The sequence below is a fragment of the Haliaeetus leucocephalus genome, unplaced genomic scaffold (assembly GCF_000737465.1).
Source record: "Haliaeetus leucocephalus isolate CR32 unplaced genomic scaffold, Haliaeetus_leucocephalus-4.0 Scaffold195, whole genome shotgun sequence".
Lineage (NCBI taxonomy): Eukaryota > Metazoa > Chordata > Aves > Accipitriformes > Accipitridae > Haliaeetus > Haliaeetus leucocephalus.
Genome location: NW_010972631.1, coordinates 13485303 through 13503122, shown reverse-complemented (window position 1 = coordinate 13503122; position 17820 = coordinate 13485303). Strand labels below are relative to the sequence as shown.

At 38.9% G+C, this 17820-nt stretch overlaps 1 protein-coding gene across 3 annotated transcripts in view; it reads left to right on the top strand.

Annotated features, from left to right (window-relative positions):
- ZNF451 (zinc finger protein 451) overlaps nucleotides 1-17820 on the top strand; it is a 43751-nt gene that overhangs the window by 193 nt on the left and 25738 nt on the right. For 2 of the 3 annotated variants that reach the window (XM_010565807.1, XM_010565809.1), the window contains exons 2-8: nucleotides 581-664; nucleotides 10423-10506; nucleotides 11717-11842; nucleotides 13384-13495; nucleotides 14109-14259; nucleotides 15629-15755; nucleotides 17442-17595. In XM_010565807.1, the coding sequence (XP_010564109.1) occupies nucleotides 584-664; nucleotides 10423-10506; nucleotides 11717-11842; nucleotides 13384-13495; nucleotides 14109-14259; nucleotides 15629-15755; nucleotides 17442-17595 (835 nt within the window). In that variant the 5' untranslated portion in view covers nucleotides 581-583. The remainder of the gene's footprint in view (nucleotides 1-580; nucleotides 665-10422; nucleotides 10507-11716; nucleotides 11843-13383; nucleotides 13496-14108; nucleotides 14260-15628; nucleotides 15756-17441; nucleotides 17596-17820) is intronic. The other variant, XM_010565808.1, reaches the window with a different exon arrangement.

The window sequence follows — 17820 nt, the reverse complement described above, 5'->3', positions numbered from 1 at the left end:
CCGCCGGGACCGCGCCGTCGGGGCCGCGCCCGGGCGGGCGGCGGTTCCGCGCCGCTCACGGCGATCTTCCGCTGGGCAGGGCGGCGCTGGTTTTGAAGCCAGAAGCTCAGCCTGCTGGCTCTGGGGTGGTCCTAAAGCGGCCAAAAGCACCCGTAGCTGCTAATTAGGCCTGAACTCGCCCCGCGTCTGTCACTAAACCGTCCTCTGTGTTCTGGCGGTGGTGCCGCGCCGTTAGGCTAGAGCTCCGGTCTGTCTCTTGCTGGGGTTTTCAGACTTGAGCACGTTAATGAACTTTGGCGGTTTGCTATAGCTGTGGTTGCTGGACGAAAATAGGTGCTGGGATGCTTTGTAGATTAGGCCACGTTTTGCATATTTGGAAAAATACAGTAGCGTGACTCGAGTCAAAATTGTTACCGCTTTTTGTGGTATTACTGATAACTGTCAGTGAATGACATGGAGAGGCTTGTTGAGTGCAGGTAGGCTGTAAAGCCAAAGTAGGCATAAACCAGAAAATCCTATATAGTTAAGGAAAACTTACAAAATAAAATGATGAAGTATGTTTTGGTTTGTTTCTCTTTAGATAATGGAGTCTCATAGCTCTGTCAACATTCGCAAGAGTAAATCACCAGCTTCTGAAAGCGAAGATGAGATTGAGTTCATTGGAGTAAGTAGATCTCATACTGGAAACACACTGTTGCTTGTAGTAAATGTGCTTTTGGTAGCTCAATAAAATAGGAGGGGGTCTTTGAGTACTGTGTTGATGATCTTGATTATATTTTGATGGAAAGCATTACTTTTGGATTTAAAGATAATTTAATTTGTGACTCTTTATGGCAGATAACAAATTTATCTTAAAGGTTTATGTGCCCTTTCTTTGGAAGGGTATAAGATGTCCATTGGTGCTATAGAGAGAATATAGACTTAAGTATCCCAGCAGGTGAGTGGGGGATTACAGTGATCAAGGAGGTATATGAGCGGTCACTGTAGATTACTTTTCTGGTAATCATATTGTATAGCATTTTGCTTCATGAATAGTGGTACTGAAGTTAATGGAATAAAGCACTCCTCACTCTGCAAAACCATGTCAAAACCACTATACTTTGTTTAGAAGAAGAGGACAGAAATAATGGGTTAGAGTCCTTAAACAGTCCTCTCAAATTGTGAAGCACTGTGTAATAGCTACAGTACAACACGTAGTCTAATGCTGTCGTGGCTTATGTGAATGTAACTTTCGGAAACTTAGATCTATTGCATATCCAAGAAAAGCAGAATGTTTTTCATGCTGGCCTGTGTTCTGGCCTCAATCAGTCATCAGTGAAGTGGTGCTGGATGGCAGGGATACATGCAAGAACAGAAAGATGATTTTTCCTAAGGAACAAGTCATGCAAATAAGATCAAGTGGTTAATTGATGCCAGGACTAATAATGGATGGTTTCCTATGCATTTGTCTTATTTTTAATGCTGAACAATAACTAGATTTTTTCTCTATTTTGTATGGTGTTTGATTAAAGCCTAAGTTCAATGTACAGACTTTTTCTACAGGCGTATTTAGGTGGTCAAGTATGGGGGACATGTATATTTTTTCAGAAATTGTAAGTAGTTGATTATCTCTGACACTTCTTAGTCTTTTAGTTGATTTGGTCAAAATTGACTACTGAGTTCAAAATTCATTATATACACACATAAGCGTTCATGTGTAGCATGATTGTGTAAGCTTCGTTTTCTTGAAGCATTAGGCAAAGAATGAGGAAGGTAGTATAGCTTTGAATGTGTAATGATTGAAGGGCTGCTGGAGCACCAGGAGCAGTAATTGAAAGAAAAGAGACTTACTAAAATCAATGCTTCTGCTACCATTTTTTAGCTTGGTTTCACTTGTGGATAACATGGAGCCTTTGTGATCCCAGTGATGGTTAGGATAACTTTGAATGTGTAATGATTGAAGGGCTGCTGGAGCACCAGGAGCAGTAATTGAAAGATAAGAGACTTATTAAAATCAATGCTTCTGCTACCTTTTTTTAGCTTGGTTTCACTTGTGGATAATATGGAGCCTTTGTGATCCCAGTGATGATGGCTTCTGAGAGAGGCTGCTATAGATAGGAAGATGACTGCGCTTAGGCTTGTTTGTGCAGAATTGGTATTTTGGAGTGAGGAGCTTACTGTTGTCATTGATGAATACAAGGGGAAAGGTGTGTGACCCTGCCCATCACCTAATGTCAGCAATGCGTCCTAGGATCTCCCATTTGCTCCTCTGAGTGAGGGTGAACTTGGACTTTGCAAAAGGATTTCTAAACTATTTGGCTAGCTTTAGATCATTGTTTCCATATAATAATGTGTATGACTAGAAGCGTATAAGCTTCATAAATGTTTTGTATGCATGCTACTTGGATCATCTGAGTACTATTTTACTGCATGGCCTGAGGACCCAGTGCACCCAGGTGGTACTGTATAAATTGAATTAGAGAAGACACTTGGATATCTCGACCTGTGCTCATTTTGATGGAAAACAAATAGTTGTAGGCCATGTGATCTCTGTGGGTTTGTGTTTTGTTTTGGGTTTTTTCTTTTTCTTTTCCTGCAAGTTGGGTGGTTTTTTGGTGTGCGGTTTTTTATTTGTTTTGGGGTGGTTTTGTTGGTTTTTTTTCTATTTCAGTCGCTCATTTTAGGGTGTTTGAATTCTTACCGTAGGACTATGACAAAGAGTCCTTATTTGATGGACCGAAAGCAATCTCTGCTGCTGCCAGAGTTTTTGAGCTTTTTAAAGTCACAGATTCACCCTCATTCAGGAAACTTAGAACTGTTATTCCATAAATTCCCACCTTTTAATTCTGCATTACATATTTTGTCCACTTAAAATCATTAAAGTCCTAAGTTTTGCACACCAGCAGAAAAATACAATTTAATCTACAATGCAAGCCATTATTCCTGGCTCCCATTCTGTTTCCTTGGGAAAGATAAGGCAAGAGTGAAGAGATTCACAGGTTTAATGGGGTCTATAAGTAGGCAGATTATTCAAGTTGCTACAGCCTGCACTGAAAGCACTGGAGTCCTGAATTGTTTTTTGCGGATTTGGTTTTTTTTTTTAGTGGTATTGATCCACTCATTTTTTTTATTTTCTGACTAATTTCTTTAAAGATGAGGCTCATCATTATGCTGCTCTTTTAAAAAATATAAGTTATCCCTGATAAAGTTGGTGGCTTTCCTGCAAGGACTTTTCTTACCGTTGTTACTCTGTGTGGGACCTCAAAATAATATATAGTTTTATAAAGTGTTTAAATACCTCCTGACTCCTCTGTTGTGTTATAATGGTAAACACTGTTAAGGAGGGTATTTTGTGTTTATTTTCTGTAAACATTTGTTAAGTATGCATAAGGATTATGTATCCAAAATAAAACTCAACTGGAAAATTGAAGATATATGTATTTAAAAATTACTTTAATTTTCTGATGCAATATTACATTTATGTCAAGTTTTTTTCCACTATTGGTGATTTTTATTTCAAATATCTGAATTCAAAGGAAAACATACTTCCATAGGCCCTGACTTATTCAATAGTGAGCTCTAAATTGATTCAATTTGAAATCCAGGAAAACCAAACATACTTCATATACTTTGCAGCTTTTCCTTTTTACAATGTTTTGGGAGCACTTCATAACAAAAGATACAGCTTCTTTCTGTCCTGAAAGAGTTGGAGCAGCCACTTACTTTCTTGTAAATGAGTGTTTGTTTTTATTTCAAACCTGAAGAGGACTTCCAGCCTATTTTGGGAACTGATGATATTAGAAAAAATGATTCATTAAAAACCAATTGCAGTTCTTTACCTGTTCCTTAAGACCTCTGTAGGAACTCAAAGTTTTTGGGTTTGCTTGTAATTGTTATTTTCCAATAAAAATTATATCTGAAGAACACTTGGCTCTGGGATATACCAAAATCAAGTGATTTGCTGAAACATGATAGTTACCATTTAATGTTTTGTTTTCTTTCCCCCTGGGGTGTTAAATATTAGATATAGACTCAAGTATTTGTATCTCTGGCTTTCAGTTGCATCACAGCAGGAACACAATAAAACTGTAGAGGTGTTATGAGGCATCTCTGAAGCAGGACTTTTATTTTTGCTCCCAACCCAGGTCAGCCAAGAACTTGGATTTTTGTATTTGGTAGGTTACAGAAATCAAAACTTTCTAAGTGCATGTTGGTTCACAATGTTGGTCAGTTACTCAGCAGTCTTAAAGCTGGAAGTCTGCTGGGACAAAGGTTTAGAGCACAAATAGTGTATCTTGTGTTGTTTTTTAAATTTATTTTAATGTAAGCTTGTTCTATGATAATTAGTGTGTTTACATATGTATACACAATTATGCTCACATAATTATTTTGTCAAAGATATATTAAGTCTGTGGTCACATATATTGAAAGCTAGTGTCATACTTTCTGTATGCTAGTGTGTGTCTATGTAAAAATTTACTTGTGCTTTTTAAGTAAATGGGTATTTGGTCTGAATGCACGTAAAGCTTAAAAACTGAACAAACAAACAAAAAACCTTACATGATACATCAGTAGACTAGGTGTCTGTTAGCTAGGCCTAGTTACCCAAAGATTGATTGAAATGAGGGAGGGAAAGAAAGTGAGACCACAGTTTAGGACTTTGTGAGAAAACTTTTGGAGGCAGTAAAAATGAGTTTCACAGAACTCCTTGAGAAGAAACTGTCCTTGGAGATTAATATGAGGCTCTGCCCTGCTTTCGGCTGGGATAGAGTTAATTGTCTTCCTAGTAGCTAGTATGGTGCTACGTTCTGAGTTCAGTATGGAAAGAATGTTGATAACACTGATATCAGTTTTCAGTTGTTGCTAAGTAGTGTTTAGTCTCAAGTCAAGGATTTTTCAGCTTCTCAAGCCCAGCCAGGAAGAAAGCTGGAGTGGCACAAGAAGTTGGCACAGGACACAGCCAGGGCACCTGACCCAAACTGGCCAACAGGGTATTCCATACCATGGGATGTCACATCTAGTATATAAACTGGGGGGAGTGGGGGCAGGGGATCATGGCTCGGGGACTAACTGGGTGTCGATTGGCAGGTGGTGAGCAATTGCACTGCGCATCATTTGTACATTCCAATCCTTTTATTATTGCTGTTGTCATTTTATTAGTGTTATCATTATCATTATTAGTTTCTTTTCTGTTCTATTAAACGGTTCTTATCTCAACCCATGAGTTTTACTGCTTTTCCCGATTCTGTCCCCCATCCCACTGGGTAAGGGGGAGTGAGTGAGCAGCTGCATGGTGCTTAGTTGCTGGCTGGGGTTAAACCACGACAGGCTCCAACTTTACCAGCCACCGATTAAACAGATTTGATTATATTAACTGTTACATTTAGTATTTTGCATAGCATAGTGAAATGCCAGTTTTGTTGGTTCAATGCTAATGCTTTCAACCAAAGCTATGAATAACAGCAGAGAAACCACAGCTATCTAGAGATTCAAAAGCTAATTTTCTATCAGTTAAAACCTAGAAATTCTTCCAGTAACCAAAATAGCTGCGATTTAGCCATTGGTTTATTGCTTAGTGTCATGGCTGTTAGTTGGTGAGAAGAGTGGCTTTTGAAGGTTGTTTAGGGAAGTAATTGAGAAGTAGAGCATGGGGTTTTTTTTGTTTGGGTTTTTTTGAATGTGAAGGATCTTATAAGGATGTGAAGACTGAGCATATCCTAGTACTGAGCATTGGTGGCTTGGCATTGATGATGCCAAGTATGCCAGTATAGTCAGCTAGAGAGGCCACAATCAGCTGTTTGTTGAGTGCTTGTCCATGTTGGTTCTTCTGTAATCTCAGGCTCTTGTGTGCCAAGATACTTTTTAGCTGGTGGTGGTCATCTTGTGGGGACATCCAAAGAGTTGGATGAACCTAATTGATACTCAGCTTCTTAACTCTCCTACAATTATGGAATCCTTGGGGTTGGCACTATCTTTGCATTATGTTACTGTTTAGTTTAACCAGTTAGAAAAAATGAAGTAATTAAACTTCTCTTAACTTTCAATTTGGGGCTCACCCTTCTGCAGAGGTGAGCCAACAGAGCAAAAGCTAAATTCCCACTGGTGAGAACTTTCCCTCCGTGTGGTGCTGGAGTACTAATTGGGAATGTTTGCTTGTAATACCTGCTCTCTCTTGCCGGAAAAATTATATGTTTCATCTGGCACCACTTCTCCAATCAAGATTAAAAATATAGGAAATCCATCTGAAGCTATGGCTTGCATGAAATTCTCAGAAGGTCTCTGTGAACATTTAAAGGGGAGACTAGTCCTAGACTCAGTCTCCCTCCATGAGGATGATGTCTGTCCTGGGCCACTGAATAAAGAGGCTTTGAACTTCCACTTTCATTTTGGTATGGGCCACTGAATAAAGAGGCTTTGAACTTCCACTTTCATTTTGGTATGAACACCTTTTGGCAGAGAGGAGCACTGCTGCCAGGATGAGCCCACACTGAAGTGACTGTTTCTTCAGAAGTAGTATTTGGAGTATTTTCTGTGTAATGGCACTCCGCTGGGACGGCTCTAAACCAGTGTTGTGATATTTACTTTCAGTCACGGTTTCTCACATACTGACTTAAGCGGTTCCTGAGTAGATATACTTGGGGTAGGTTTATACTGTTTTCCCCAGTTCTTATACTTTCTCAAAATAATCTTTTGTAGCACAGATGAGTTCTTGATCAGACCCAGGATTGTAGTTCTTACACTCTTAACTTCAGTATTTGTTCTTAATCTTCATCTAAAGGTTAAACTACCAATGAATGAAACACAAACTAGCCTAAATAAATGCTATGTTTGAGACTTGCGTTATTATTCAGGAGTGTTTATAGGCAGATGGTGTGGTGGTTTGGCTTTTCTTTTTTTTCCCCCATTTTATTTTTGTGGAAAATAAGGGTCTGTGTCTTTGAGGAGTCATTTTAAAGAATTATATATAGTACATTTGTTTTCAAAAAGTAGTACACAAAAATCATGTAGTAGGGGGCACAGAATTTGGAAGGAAAAAAAGAATGTTTCATGAATGCAAACAACATTTAAACAATTGTAATATTACTTGTGTTACATTGAATTTACTGTTCTGGTCACTAGAACTTCCTAGGCTTGAAAGCAAGTTACTCCGCTTTTCAGCCATCAATTTCCTAACTTTTAATTAGTTGCTGAACCCAGGGAGTAAGTAAACAGAAATAAGGAAAATCTCTGCATTTGAAGAAGCTACAGCTGTTAGGATCAAGTGAACATTTCAAAACACATTATTGAACTGATTGGGCAGTGAGGTGGTCTGAGTGTGTCTTTGAACTGTTACTTGCTAACACCTGTTGTTCAATAAAGATTTAATTTCTTATAAGTTTATAGAGGTGGTCAGTTTCTACAAAAGCAAATCTGTCAAGGATTGTTTTGGGGTTTTTTTTAGATTTTATTTGTAAAACCACATTCTCTTTATTTTTTTAATAAAGTTAAGCACAAAAAAATGTTAAGCACACTTTTGGGGTAATTTGAGGCATGCAGCTGGATTTATACAAGTTTTTGTCATCTGTCCAAGATCTCAGCCCACTTCCTCCCCAGTGAGACAATGAGGACCGTTTATGCCTGGCCAGCTGAACAGCTTTACAGCCTTGAAAGGTGGAAGAATGTAAAGAATGAGATGCAGTAAGGACAGCAGAAGGAATTGCATGCTCTTGTTCTCTCTGCTACTTCTCATTAGGCAATAAATCTTCCTAACCTGCCCTAGTGTGTTGGTTGTCAAGATCTTGAGGACACTGCCAATTATATGGCAGAAGTGGTGGATAACAGTACTGCACCTCTTCAAGAAGTCAAGTCTGCTGACTATCGTAAATCCTTCTTCTGCCTGGAAAACTTAACTTTCTAACAAATAAAGAATACCTTTGGAGTATATAACAGCTCTGTGGTGTCAGCCAGCGATATTACCAGACAAATGGCTAATACTGCAGTTTTAATCAAAAAGTTGGTCATATGATATAGATGGCATTGCATATACAGACTTTAAAAAAAACCAGCCACCACCCCTGTCACTACCAAAAAACTTTTAAACTATCTTTGGTTTTGGTTTGAGGTTAAATAATAACTTTCAGAATTTGGATGGGAATCTTTTTATGGTATGTGGAGACTTTAGTTAACTTTGCCCCTAGCTGAAGATGGGTGGGTACACATTGGACCATGGATGTAAGATAGGGTCACTAGGAATATTTTTGTTTGGTGTAGACTTACTCATCCTGTTTCATGTTCATTATACTGATTATTTAGTTGGCATGTGATAATGTGGTAGCATGATATGGGGATTTTTTGCATGACATCAGATTATGTGGATGTAGTGCTTCTTTTTTTGCCTTTAAAAACTGAAGGCTCTTGTCGCAGTGAGTGTGGATGAAGCTCCAGATGTTTTGTACATCTTCTTTAAAAAACTTATGACCTATGTGCTTAGTTTGGGTTGCTGATTTTAATTTTTCTTCTCCATTTGCTTTTTCATGTTTGTGCCAACATTCTGCTATCTACCAGAAGCCTGTAGCAGAAATGTGAAAATTTGTATGAATGGAGAGTGAATGGGAATGCGCACACACACGCACACACACACACAGACATGCACGTGTGGAAGCACCAGATGGAATGAAAAAAAGGAGGCATAGGAAGGTGTGTAAATCAACTGGTGTTGATACTACCTGGACTAGCAGGTCATTGAAGTCACAGACCATCTACAAGAATTTTCTGAAGACACATATCAGGAAAGCAAGGGACAGCATTCACACAAATTAAAGCCAAGGCTTAAACCATTAAGATGATTGCAGAAAACAAAGAACAGGGCTAGAGCCTTAAGACATCCTGAGGTGGAGACAAAAACAATCAGTAACCTTTAGTGACTCACACAGGAGGGGCAGTATGGAAAGAGACAAAAGATCAGAAATATGCAAAAGGAGCACATGGCTGCCAAGCTAGGAAGAACAGATAAAACTGAAGTACTTGTTGATAGCCAGGGTCCTTTGTCCTCCATATCGCTGCATGGAGTCCTGACCAGGCTTCCTGGATGCACATCTTTGCAACTGAATGCTGGACAGACGTTTGGATGTGTGTCTTTGTGCTTTTGAGTATGTGGTGTGAATGGGTGAAATGTATTTTCTTTTAAAATAAAATTACTTCCCCCTCATTGTGATTCCAATACAGAGAAGGCACTTGTAACCTGCTTATGGAGTACCTGCTCAGAAAGGAGTAGCCTTCAGCGCTTAAATGTGTAGGAAACTGTTTCCTACTTTCTTAATGTTTGACATGCCTAAGGAGTTTAATTTCTTTTTGTATTGGGTCTGGCTGAGATGAAGTTAATTTTCCCCACAGCAGCCCTCATAGTGCTGTGCTTTGTATTGGTAGCTAGAAGGGTGGCGTTAGCACACCGGTGTTCTGGCTACTGCTGAGCAGTGCTCACACAGCATCAAGGTTGTCTCTCCAACATTTTCCCCCTCACCAGCAGTCTTGTTGTGGCCAAGATCTTTGGAGGGGATGTAGCCAGGACAGCTGACCCAAACTGACCAAAGGGATATTCCATACCATATGATGTCTGCTCAGCAGTAAAAGCTAAGAGAAAGGAGGGGGAACATTTGTTATTAATGACCTTTCTGTTCTGGAGCAACCATTATGTGTACTGAAGCCCTACTTCCTGGGAAGTGGCTGGACATCACCTGCTGATGGGAAGTAGAGAATAAATCTTTTGATTTTTCTTTGCTTCCGCATGTGGCCTTTGCTTTTGCTTTATTAAACTGCCTTTATCTTGACCTACAAGGTTTTCTTCCATCTTATTTTCTTTCCCACCCTGGTCCTGCTGAGGAGGGGAGTGATAGAGCGGATTGGTGTGTACCTGGCACATAGCCAGGGTCAACCTAACATGCTTTTGGAGTTAGAATTTAATTTGTGTCTTTTAAAAACAACCAAAATGAAAACAAACCCTGAAAAACAACGAAAAAACATTTAGGGTTGCTTAGTGAAATCTAAGACTGTTCCTTTCTTGGTAACAGTCTGCTACCCTATTACCACTGAATTAATGGCGCAAGTTGAGTATCTTTAAAAGTGTAGATCTAAGTTGATTGAGAAGATGAAGAATATAAGGTTATTAAGCAAGCTAAGACTGTTAATTTGATTTTTTTTCTAGTTGATACCTATATGTTAAGTTGATATTTTAATAATTTGTGAATACTTATTTATTTGCATGTTTTACCAATTTTGTGGATTAGTCTGTTAAGTGGGAAAGTTGCCATGCATGGATTTCATTACTGTGCCCTCTTGAAACCTTGGTAAAATACTCCTTCAGATATTGCCAATGCTGACAATGTGCTGTAATGGATGCAACATTTTATCTCTGAGGAGGACAATTTAATGCTTGTGTGTGTGTGTTTAACACTTTTTTTTTTTCAGGAAGGACCTTTAAGGCCTGTACTTGAATGCATTGATCTTGTCAGCAGTGAGGATGAAGAACCTAACAGCAGTTCTTATATTCGTGTGAGTATGTTATAATGTATTTTGGGACTTCTCGGTTGAAGAAAATAGTCTGCTGTATTTTTTTCCCATCAGTTACTCTTAACAAAAAAACTTTGTTAGAGATATTTTTAACAAGTAATAAATAAATAAACCAACATTAAAGTCTTTTGATTTTTACCTAGTGCTGAGTGGAACTTCATTTTTTCCAGAGCCATTTTTTTCCTTCTTGAAATGGATTTGGAACTTTTATTTGGCTTTCAGTGGTTTTAGCAAGTATGTCGAAGAAAAATGTCACTTTACAAGTGACCTCAGAATTCAGTGTGTCCAGTCTAGCCTGCAGATGTATCTGGCCTACTCCTAGGCCTTTTCCTTCTAAAATAACTTTTTAGGAGCAGTTTATAGGTTGGAGGACCTTATTCTGATGACAACCTGGTCTTAACTCAACCTCATTCTTCATAAGCCCTCCTAAGAATGTATGTCAGAAGCAGGCTGGTCAATTCATGTATCCCCCAAGCTTATTGGGCCTACTCTGCGGAGCCTTTGAGAGGGACAGTGACTGAGATTGACTCTACTAGAGTTGTTTTTGGTAGCAGCGGCCATCTCTTGACTTCTGTTTTCCAGTGTTGCAGTAGAGGATGTGTATAATAAACCTGGTTCTTAAGGAAAGGTGGGTCTTCTGTATATGCACAGGCTCATTCCACCATGATGATTGCTAGAGCTGATCGTGTAACAGGAGCAAACTACAGTGTATACCCTATCCCTTATGCTAGAAAAAGCTAATGATCTGCCTTTCTGAAGATATTGGGCAATGTTGTCTTTGAGCAAGAATGATACCAGTTCTCAGTTTTTCAGATGGGCTGCATGTTGGCTTTGAAATTTTCAGGAATTTTGTTTACCTACTTAGAAGAATTTACATAATTTTTAATTTGTTGGAGACTTCTAGGGCACCCAGCACAATCATCCATGTTCCTTCCAGTGCTTTGGCAAGGCTAATGTTGACGTTGAATTGCCTTGAATATGTAGGGAGGTGGAGGTTGTTTTGTTTGTTTGTTTATTAACAGAAGTTACAGATGCTGGTAAATAGGAAGAGAAAACTAGCAAGGTAGATCATGGAACTTAGGATTGGAGTATCTGTACTGAATTATGTCCTGATGCTTGGGCATCACTTTTCACTGTATTAGTGCCTGTTACTTAACAATTACCAAATAAAAGTTTAACTTTCCAATTGTAGAGCAATACTAAGCGTAAAGATCACATTGACTATCAGAAGGAACGAGTTGCATCAACCTTGGATCGTCTGGCACGCCATGTTGAAGTAGAGAAACAACAAAAAGAAGAGAAAAACAAAGCCTTTAAGGTATTGGACATATTTTGGTTCAGTAGAATTGCATAATACAGGCCTTGTAGTCACAAGTGTGTTTGTTTTCACTACTAGGTAAATAAAAAGATTGGTGAGCTAGACCTGGAACTAGCAACTAGCGATTTTTGCTTCTGCGGCATCATTTGAAACACAATATGGCTTTTAACTAATCAATTTGCTAGTCTTATTGCAGTTCCTAAGGTGGGGAGGGGGGGGTGGGAGGGGGTGGTGGAACCTAACTTCCTGCAAGCCAATGACAAAAACTTGTTCTCTTGTTTGTATATATAGCAGAAGGACCTTAGCATCAATTATTCTGGTTAAATAATTGAAAAATAACAGTTATCACAAACTATCATGCAGCAAGCCTAGTTATCTACCTGCTTTTGTCTGAGATTTTTTGGGAAGCTGTTTGCCACGTTAAATGTCTGTATCAAATAGTATTTTATAATGGGATAAAATTGTCTATGTACAAGGCATAATTTTGAAGTTGAATGCTATTAATTGTATTGTGCAGCCATTTGAAAGGCATGGAATTTTAAATTTTTGTTACAAACTGGGAGGTACAGTCAGTAGGCTTAAGGGTAGGGCTGCTACCAGCAGGACCTGGACAGCCTGAAGGAGTGGGCTTAGAAGAACCTAATGAAATTCAACAGAGACAAATGCAAATCCAGTATTTGTGGAACATGCTGACTCTCCAGTCTAATTTTCTGAATACTCTTAATGGCTTTTAAAGTCACATAATTGTGCTATAGTTACAGCTTGTTACAGTCTACAATAGACTATGCAACTATAATACAACAGAGTAAAAGGCTGCTAGATATAGTCCAAGGTAGCCGTGAAGTACAGAGGCCTACATCCCTCTCCTGTCTTCTCTGCTTAGAATTTGGCAATCTGTTAATGTCTCCACATAGTTTTTAAACTGTAAAGTGGAGTCAGAGATAGCTGTGTAGCATTTAAAGTAGTCTGAGAATGAAGGTTAAAAAATCCTTTTGTTAATGATGAATATTTTCCTGCTGGGTGGCTCCTCACTCCTCATCAGGTAATGCAATCTGCAGAATTAACATTACTCTTCAAAGTGAAACTGCCTGCCTTCCCCCTCTGCCCCAACAGTGGAAGAAATTGACTCTTTGGTTTCAATAACCATTTTGTGTTGCCTTTTTTTTTTAGTTTCATTATTATTTGTTTCTTTTTATAATCTTACAATCTCAAAAATCATCTTGGTTATCTACATGCTTCAGAAACTTCAGTAGGTGCAGTAAAAGTAAATTAATTGACCTAAGCTGTAGCTTTTGTTTAGGGCACAAAAATTAGTACTATTTTTTAAATTTTTTTTTTAATTGCTGTTACATTCTATCTTTATTGCATTATATAGAAGCTAGTCAAGTTGTAAGATTCCTCCCCACCCCCTAGGTTTTTGTGGGGGTTTTTTCCTTAGGTTTTTGGAGACCTGCATGTAAGTTTTGGTATACATACTTAATCTTTAATTATTTTTTGTTTAAATTTTATCGCCACCTTGCCTGATATGTTTTCCCCTTCAGGAGAAAGTTGATTCCCAATATGCTCATGGGTTGCAAGAGCTGGAATTTATTCGGGAACACAGTGACACAGAAGCTGCAAGGTTATGTGTGGACCAGTGGTTAAAAATGCCAGGTAAGAATAGGAAACTAAGTTTCAGTGATGCATTTTCTAAGTCCTGCATTGCAGAATAGAACACATGGTAATTGCATTGAGCAATACTGACATTGAGCTTGCAGGTGCCTCTTATGCGTAACCAAATCTTACAATATTAACTTTGCTAGAGTGTGGCATTTCAAAGTTCTTATACACTCATTTCCATAAAAGCTATTCTTCTAATGTTTTGCTGCTTAGAAAACTTAATATACAAAGTCTAAAACCCACTAAGGCAATGTTAACTACTTTTATAAGCAAAGATGCTAGAAGGAAAAATATTACTGTTGAACTGTTGCTCAGGAAAATGTCTACATAAGTAAGTATAACTTCAGAAAGTTCAATCATTTTAAAATACTGCCTGGAGGAAGAGTGTTAAAGTGTTTGAAAAGTAATCCTACTGGGGATTGAAGAGACAGATTCTTAACTGAAGGAGCAGACTTACTCTAGTAGGATTGAGTTACAGTGCATTGTTAGCTTGCTTTTAACAACCAATATAATTTGATTTTTAAATGCTTTAGGGCTTGTGTGTTGTTTTGTTTTATTAAGCCTCTATAATTCAGATTCTGGTTAAGTGCTTTGTTTTACAACACAGGTCTCAAACCAGGCACCATTAACAGTGGAAAAAGGGGTATTTATAAGAGGGCAGGTCAGACACAAGTCAACAGCAGTCCCATATCTTGTCCTGTGATGCATTGCAACAGGGAGTTTGATAATGGACATCTCCTCCTAGGTCACCTTCAAAGGTAAGGACATAGTGCAAGAGCTCAGTGCAAGAAATAATAGTGAAAGAATATGCTCGAACTTCGGACATCAGCGTCAAGTCTGCTTTAAACTGCCTGTAGTGACAAAATTCCCTTTGGAGAGCAGATTGATATGTTACAGATTTTATAATTGATTTCTTGCTCTTGTTGAGCATTTTTTAATATCTGGTTTTTTTGAGAAACAAGATTTCTGTTCTCCATTTCTGTTATTTCTTCATCCAAACCTGAAAAAGAGCAAAAGGCTAACGTATACAACTTGATGGCAAAATTTAAAAAATGCCCCTAATGAAGGGGAAGAGGAGCAAGAGCTATAGGCCAGACATCTGTTTATAGCTGATCGTTGCTAGTCAACACTCACTGTGTCTGGAGTCAGTTCCAGCATATATACTGCCTTTTAACTAGTGAATGTGTCATGGGGAAGGTGGTAAGGAGAGAAGCTGAGGGGAGTGTTGTGGGTTAACCCCAGTATGCAGCTCAGCCCCTCACAGCTGCTCACTCACTCACCCCGGTGGGATGAGGAAGAGAATGGGAAGGGTAAAAGTGAGAAAACTCTGGGCTGAGGTAAAAACAGTTTAACAAGTAAAGCTATGCACGCAAGCAAAGCAAAATAAGGAATTCCCATTGGTGGCCAGGGCTTTATCACACATAACGGTTACTTGGGAAGACAAATGCCATCACTCCAAACATCCTCCCTTCCTCCTCCTTCATGCAGCTTTTATTGCTGAGCTCAGCATCATACGCTATGGAATATCCCTTTGGTCAGTTGGGGTCAGCTGTCCCAGCTGTGTCCCCTCCCAGCCTCTTGCCTATGCCCGAGCCTACTTGCTGGTGGGGCAGTCTGAAAAACAGAGGTAACCTTGACGCTGTGCGAGCACTGCTCAGCAATAGCTAAAACATCCCTGTGCTGTCAACACTGTTGTTCGTAAATTGTTATGGTTAGTTGTGCATCCGTAACAATCCAAAACACAGCACTGTACAAGCTGCTATGAAGAAAATTAATTCCATCCGAGCTAGAAGTAGTGTGGGGACGTAAAAATAAATACATTTTAAAAATCCCTCTGTAGGAAATCGAGGCTTTGTTAGTTCTCTTGCTCTTAAAACCAGTATGATTTCTCGGCGAAGTGGTCATTATAACAGGGAGGCTGCAAGGACCATCACCTCTGTACAGGATACTTCAGCTGATGTGGTTAATGATAGGGGAAGTAAGGAATTTTATGGTTTAGGTTGATTGGATAGGTTTTTGTCCAACAGCTTCAAATGACAGAATTTTTCCCATTAAAAATTAAAAAAAAATTTCCCATTTTGACTATTTAGAGGGAACTAGTTTGTTAATTATTTTTTCCCTCTCCAGGTTTGATCATTCTCCTTGTGACCCAACAGTCACATTACATGGACCCCCAAATAACGCTGTTGCCTGTGTGATATGCTGCAAAAGTTTTTCAACGTCTCAGCAGTACAGTGATCATCTTCTATCTAAGGCAAGATCATAAGGATAAGTAACTCACATGACTGAACACAGCAGAGGGATTTCAGGATGTATAATTATGCACTGTTGTTTGGGTTTTTTTTCCTTTTAATCCTCTTTTCCCGGCCTTCTTTTAGTCTTCAAGATAGCTTTTCTTATTTTGCTGTGTTTCAAACACCTGGTATATGCTGACAGTACTGCCATTAGATCTGCCCATGAGGTTGTACTTTCCAGCACACTTTCAAGAGAACCGTAGTTCTGTATTGAACCTCTTGTCCCTCTATTGGTGCTGTGGAAAGGTAGTAGTTTTTTTGCATCTCCGAAACTTAAAGATAAATGCAAAAAGTCAGGGTGAAAAAAGTGACGGTAAAGAGAAGCAGCAGAAAGGAGATGGGGGGAAAAAGAGGCAACAGAATGAGAAAAGAAACGTGGGTGATTCAGATGCAACTGTTGCTGTTTCCAGTCTCTCCGATATATTTGCTGCTACTCACTAGTTAACTTACAGAAGGGAAAATGATAATCTAGCATGTGAGTTTTGATTTTAATATAAGCTAATAGTATTTGCTTTTTTTGTTTTTGTTCCTCCTTACCTCCACTCTTTTAACTTTTTTGATAATGCTCTCTCTTTCCCTTCTGTTCATAATTTACCACTGTAACACCTCAGTTCGATGACAGATGCTCAAGTGTTATCTTCTAGGTGTGTGGTTTTATTTAAGCAGTCTGGTGTTGAATTGGATAATGGATAACATTTTCAAAGTTTAGCGTTGAAAACCAAATATTGTTATGTACCCACCTAGTCTCCAGAAGCTGTGTTAAATTCAGGGGAAGTTTTAGATACTCTGAAAATTGGACTACTTTTAGCTAGTAGCAGTAACTCCTGTTGCATAGTCACATGTGACAAGCTTGAAAGATTGCATCAGTTTGTCCCTGCTCTTTTTCCATTGCTTTCAAGTTGTGTGCCTGTGGTGTATCCAGGGGCATGAGCAGGAGTTACAGACAAGTTTGGGGAAAGGGAGTGGCTCTTGTAGCAGGCAAGAAGATCGGATTATTTTGGTGTGGAAGGATGGGAGATAATCCTAAACAAAACTATGGAAGAACGCATAAGCATATCATGAAGATTCTTTGAGTGACATAAGAAAGGAGTAAGCAAAAATGTCAGAATCAAAATTAAAGGATTTTTGCCCTGAAGGCAGAGATCTGAAGTTGGTGTAGAACGCAAAGTGGGATGGAAGGAGTTGACTTTGATAAAAGTCACGGGCCTGTCAGGCTACTCTGAGGAGCAGCATTTTGAGAAGTTGGAGGTTAGCAAGATAGGTAAGAACCAACATGAGGAAAACCAGCTGCTCTAGTGACAGAAGGAGCTTTTCCTGAGAGCCTGGATAAAGGGACTAGCTAAAAGTTGATGGAGCCCAGAGTTCCTGAGGAAGGTGGTTGTTCCCAGTGGTGCAAGAAGGGAATGGAAAAGTGTGATAAGGATGAGTAGCTGAGTTTGATAATGGCAGTTTGGCCAGTCCCTTGTGTCTCATGAGATGAAGTGCGTAGGGGTAGGCTGTAGATAAACATACATGTAGTAGCTGAAAACCTAAAAGTGAAAATATTACCACAGAAGGGAGACAGGAACAGAAGGAAGGACATGAAGAGAACTGGGACCGGTTTCTTGACTTAATATTTTTCCTAACTAAATAATTTTCTCTTCCAGCTAAATGAAAATGACGGACATAAAAAAGATCTCCCTCCACAGCATATTCAGTGTTTTGCATGCCCAAACTGCTTCCTCCTTTTCACCAAAAGAGATGAATGCTTGCAGCATATGTCAGGAAAGAACCACTTCCTCCAGGTTTCCAAATTGAGTGGTATGTTGCTGCTAAGTGTACTACTTTTCATTCCTTCTGATAATTGATCCTTATGATATGAAGTGACTTACATTTTTCTGCTGTGCAAAAAAGCTTAAGGTTTGTAAATTTGTTTTTCATGAATTCTTATTCTTCTTTTAACTTAAATGTGATACTGTTCTGTAAGAGGAGATAAATCATAGAATGGTTTGGGTTGGAAGCGACCTTAAAGATCATCTAGTTCCA